The 5396-nt window shown below is 47.9% G+C and overlaps 1 protein-coding gene across 1 annotated transcript; it reads left to right on the forward strand.

Moving 5' to 3' along the window:
- The first annotated feature begins 408 nt into the window (after positions 1–408).
- GPX2 (glutathione peroxidase 2) lies at positions 409–5038 on the forward strand. The gene is made up of 2 exons (XM_032180010.2): positions 409–934; positions 3609–5038. The coding sequence occupies exons 1-2, from the start codon at positions 713–715 to the stop codon at positions 3957–3959; spliced, it is 573 nt and encodes a 190-aa protein (XP_032035901.1). The 5' UTR covers positions 409–712; the 3' UTR covers positions 3960–5038.
- Positions 5039–5396: the final 358 nt, after the last annotated feature.

Genomic DNA, 5396 nt, shown 5'->3' on the forward strand with positions numbered 1-5396 from the left:
AAGTGGCACCACGCACTGAAAGACTTTTCAAGATAAACACAACTTTGTCTCTTCAGCCTGGCAAGAGCTGAGGCACTGAAAACTATTTTTTTCCCCTAGAAAATGACACACTCTGCTCCTAAGGGTCCCTTTGATTTTGTCCTGGTGGAAAGCAACAAAGAGAAGAACGTGAACAGGAATACGTATATTTCAGTTGTCATCTGAGTCCTGTGGACAGGAGGCTCAATTCTCTTCTTCATCTTTCAGATCTCTGCAGACCCTGCCCTCTCACTGTACAATTCAGAGATTGACACTCAGCAGGCATTCAATAAATGTCTGTGTCAAGTGAGAACAATTTGATGGGGCAAGTAGGAGTCAATCCTGCATCCCTCCCTCCCTTTTTTTCCTCTCCATTCGACCTTCAGGGCTCTGGTTTCCTGTAAGCAGTGAATTATTTACCTCTGCTCATAGATATCAAATTGGCCCTTCCCAGGTTGCAGCAGGGTGGGGCGGGAGGCGGCTTTGTTCAGTCTGTTAATAGGAGGAGCAACCTCCTTGTTCAAACAGCACTTACAGGTGGGGGCCTGTTTTTGCTAAGTCATCCTGGGGATGCTCAAAGCTCCGTTGTTAGATCCTTTCTGTCCTCCTTCCTGGCTCCTCCTTCCTCCCCACCCCTCGAATAGGCTCATAAGTGGGCTCAGGCCTCTCTGCGGGGCTCACTCTGCGCTTCACCATGGCTTTCATTGCCAAGTCCTTCTATGACCTCAGTGCAATCAGCCTGGATGGGGAGAAGGTAGATTTCAATACGTTCCGGGGCAGGGCTGTGCTGATTGAGAATGTGGCTTCGCTCTGAGGCACAACCACCCGGGACTTCACCCAGCTCAACGAGCTGCAATGCCGCTTTCCCAGGCGCCTGGTGGTCCTTGGCTTCCCCTGCAACCAATTCGGACATCAGGTGAGGGGTCCCTCCTTGTAATGCACCAAAGGTGTTGGGTTGGTGTAATGCACCAAAGGTGGGATAAAAGGAGAGGCTGAATGACCGTGTTTTGGAGTGTCTGGAATAATGGGGTATGTTTTGTTAAGCTAGGTCTTTAGATGCATGTGACATACCAAGAGAAGGTATATATTTTTTAAGATTAAACACTGAGGCTGTGTGATTTTTATAGTTTACTGTCTTTCTACTATATTACTCCATGAGGGCTGGTTCCAGGTCTGTGTTTCTCTCCACTGTGTCCTCAGTGCCTAGGGCACAGAAAGCACTCATTAAATATTTGTTGAATAAATGAGTGGAGAAAATAGAAACCAGGAATCAAACAAGAATTAGACAGACTCAAGAGACCTTAGCTCTAGCTGGACTTGGTTTTGCTATTTAATGGCTCTGTGCCCTCGGAAAGGGCGCTTCATTTTTCGATTTAGTTTCCTCATCTGTAAATTGGGGATAATACCACTTAGCTCACAGGATTATTATGATGTTTAGGGTACAGGATATATAAAAGTAACTTGAAAAATATAAAGTACTATGCAAATGCAAGCAAACTGATTATTTAGATTGAGGATGATTTTTGTTGGTTTAAATTAGCCAAGTGGAAAGAGAATAAGCAGGAAAGAGAAAGGTTTTCAAAAGGCACGTGCCTCTGGGCATTACATGCACCTATTTCTGATTAATGAGTCAAGTTGTTACAGATCTTCAGCCCACACACCTCGAGTTCTTTTTTAGGGATTCTTCGATTTCCACCTATGATTTTAACGTACAAGCAGGGAGAATGAACCCAAGTGAACCCTCTCATTATAATCCCCTTAGTTCAATTCACAGTGGTATGAAGGTGAGGAAGAGAGGAAAGCAGGAAGGCTGAAGCATCACTGGCTGTGACAAACCTGAGCCCAAACTGTTCACTGCTCTCACTGTTCTTCCTTAAGTTTTCTGTCTGGCCTTTTCTAGAGCAGGAGAGACAGAAGTAGCAAACCCTCTTTCGAGATGTCCTTCCAGCCCCAGAAGTACCTCCAGCCTCACACCATCACTTCAGCCTAGCAAGTTGCTGGAGGGAGTCTATAACCTACCAGGAGCCAGCCAGCCATTTGTATTAAGAAATAGAAATCTGCCAGGGTGCAGTGGCTCACACCTATAATCCCAGCGCTTTGGCAGGCTACGGTGGGCAGATTGCTTGAGCTCAGGAGTTCAAGATTAGCCTGAGAAACATGGTGAAACCTTGCCTCTACAAAAATTGCAAAAATTAGCCAGGCGTGGTGGCATGTGCCTGTAGTCTCAGCTACTTGGGAGGCTGAAGTGGGAGGATCGCTTGGGCCTGGGAAGTCGAGGCTGCAATGAGCTATGACTGTGCCACTGCACCCCAGCCTAGGTGACAGAGTGAGGCCCCGTCTCAGGAAAACAAACAGAAACAAAAACAGAGAAGTCCACTAGAGACCAGCTCTGGGCTCATGATGTCATGATGGCCTGGAACTGACTGAACTAGTTAGTTCTCACAGGTCAGAAGCAGGAACTTTCTCCCAGAGGAAGATATCTGTCTCTTAAACTGGAAAGGCAGAGGTGGAAAAGAAGGGTTCCCACGGGCCTTTTGGATTGTCATGAACGGTGATGCTGAGAGGGAATAGAACAGGGATGGCAGTGGGGAAGGAAAGGCAGGGACCAGGTTTTGAGCCAAAGCATGCGTAGCTGAGAGCAGTGAGTGGATAGGAGGTGTTGCAGTCTTTGGGTAGCAGCCTACTCATGAAAAGAATGATAATTACATACTCACAACCTTTAGCCATCAAGCACTTATTTCCTCAACTCCCCCTCCCCCTGGCCTATTCCTGAACCCTAAATCCTGTATCTTATTTAGTTCACGCCCGTTGGTTACTAATTAGTTCCATTTAGAGTACACATTCATTGTTGCCTTGAACTTGCTCTGCTGTTATGGCACCTGAAAACTAGATGTTCTTGGATGGGGGTCTTCCTTCATCAAAGCTTCTTCCCATTTGTACTTCAGTTCTAGGACAAGGCAAGAAGAAAGCAAGAAGCTGTAAATCCCATTCCTCTGGGTCTCAATTTCACCCTCAGTTCAAGGAGCTGAGTAGGCAGAGGCAAAGGCTATACTCAACACACGTGCAATTGAAAGGAGGCGAGGCAAAACCAGGGCAGAGGAAAGGGAAGGGGTGTGTGTGTAGGTATGGATTTATGGGTAGGTACGTCGGTAGGTTAGTTGAAGAGGAGGTTCTAAGCAGTATAACCTAAGCCTCTTTTCTCTTTCTTCTGCTTCAAACACCTTAAGAACTGCTCAGGGTAGACTGGAGACAAAAGCAACAGCTCAGAAGTGCTAAATCGTGAAGAGCAGCCAAAGCACGGGCAACAAAGTGAGACCCCATCTCTATAAAAAAAAAAAATTAGCCGGGCATGGTGGCCTGTGTCTGTAGTCTCAGCTACTAAAGAGGCTGAGGCATGAGGAATGCTTGAGCCCAGAAGTTCAAGGCTGCAGTGAGCGACACCTTGTCTGTTTTGTCTCTCTCTCTCTCTCCTTCACAGTGAAAAAGAATGATCCTGGGGAGGGAGTGTAGGAGGGTGAAAGAGTTTCATGTTGTGGATCCTTCTCTTCCTCCGTCCCTTGTCCACGCTCTTTGTCTTTTTCCTCCCCTAGGAGAACTGTCAGAATGAGGAGATCCTGAACAGTCTCAAGTATGTCCGTCCTGGGGGTGGATACCAGCCCACCTTCACCCTTGTCCAAAAATGTGAGGTGAATGGGCAGAACGAGCATCCTGTCTTCGCCTACCTGAAGGACAAGCTCCCCTACCCTTACGATGACCCATTTTCCCTCATGACCGATCCCAAGCTCATCATTTGGAGCCCTGTGCGCCGCTCAGATGTGGCCTGGAACTTTGAGAAGTTCCTCATAGGGCCGGAAGGAGAGCCCTTCCGACGCTACAGCCGCACCTTCCCAACCATCAACATTGAGCCTGACATCAAGCGCCTCCTTAAAGTTGCCATATAGACGTGAGCTGCTCAGCACACAGATCTCCTATTCCATCCAGTCCTGAGGAGCCTTAGGATGCAGCATGCCCTCAGGAGACACTGCTGGACCTCAGCATTCCCTTGATATCAGTCCCCTTCACTGCAGAGCCTTGCCTTTCCCCTCTGCCTGTTTCCTTTTCCTCTCCCAACCCTCTGGTTGGTGATTCAACTTGGGCTCCAAGACTTGGGTAAGCTCTGGGCCTTCACAGAATGATGGCACCTTCCTAAACCCTCATGGGTGGTGTCTGAGAGGGGTGAAGGGCCTGGAGCCACCCTGCTAGAAGAGACCAATAAAGGGCAGGTGTGGAAACGGCCAGCCTGTGTGTATCTTCTTTGACAGAGGGCGGAGGGAAGCTACAAACTACAGGTGGGATAGAAGAACTGCTAGAACGAACAGCTTTGGGAGGGGAGGATCTGATGGATCAAGGGATGCCCTAATTACTGACTGGAAAGCAAGCTCTGGCCAAGGTCTGCAGTAGCAGGTGGAGTTATGGGAAATGTGAATTATATTATTCCTTTACAGCTCTTCTTCAGAATTGGGGAAAAAGAGAAAGTGATAATGGGAGGTAGAGGAGGAAAAGACAATGAGCCCTTTGGTTGGGGATATTGGGAGGCTGTTAGGAGGATTACAGTCAGGAAGACATCAATAGCACTGTGGGTACTGGGCCAACTAGATCTGACTTGTGCCTTGGGAAATTCCTGGGAAGTCAGCTTAGTTAATGTTTACCGATAGCAAGGGCATAGAGGGTGTAGTTACTGAGAACACAAACAGCACTTTATCTTTTTCCTGCTCATCAAACATCTCGGGTGTTTGATCCTTTGCTAGACTGACTCTCCCTCCTTTTTAAAGTTCACGGCCTGGGTGTGGTGGCTCACGCCTGTAATCCCAGCACTTTGAGAGGCCGAGACAGGTGGATCCCTTGAGGTCAGGAGTTCGAGACCAGCCTGGCCAACGTGATGAAACCCTGTCTCTACTAAAAATACAAAAAATTAGCCAGGTGTGGTGGCGCATGCCTGTAATCCCAGCTACTCAGAAGGCTGAGGTGGGAGACTCGTTTGAACCCGGGAGGTGGAGGCTGCAGTGAGCCAAGATGGCGGCACCACTACTCTCCAGCCTGGGCGACAGAGTGAGACTCCATCTCAAAATAAATAAAGTTCACATTACACCCTCATTCTTCTCAAAATCACATATTCACAAATTCAGGCTCGAGACAAATAGAGGCAGGAATGACTGGACTCATTTCTTCCTCCGTAAGAAGGAAGGGGTTGGGGATGGGAGAGGGCCTCCCTTCAGAGTCAGGCTGTTTATCATCTGCCATTTGCAACATCATTATTCCTCACTATGAGGACAGTTTTGCTCAGAGGCCTTGCAAGGATGGTGTCCCCAATTCCTCATCCAGTGCAGACATAATCAAAA

This window comes from Hylobates moloch, unplaced genomic scaffold (genome assembly GCF_009828535.3).
Source record: "Hylobates moloch isolate HMO894 unplaced genomic scaffold, HMol_V3 SCAFFOLD_16, whole genome shotgun sequence".
In the NCBI taxonomy this organism is placed as follows: Eukaryota; Metazoa; Chordata; class Mammalia; order Primates; family Hylobatidae; genus Hylobates; species Hylobates moloch.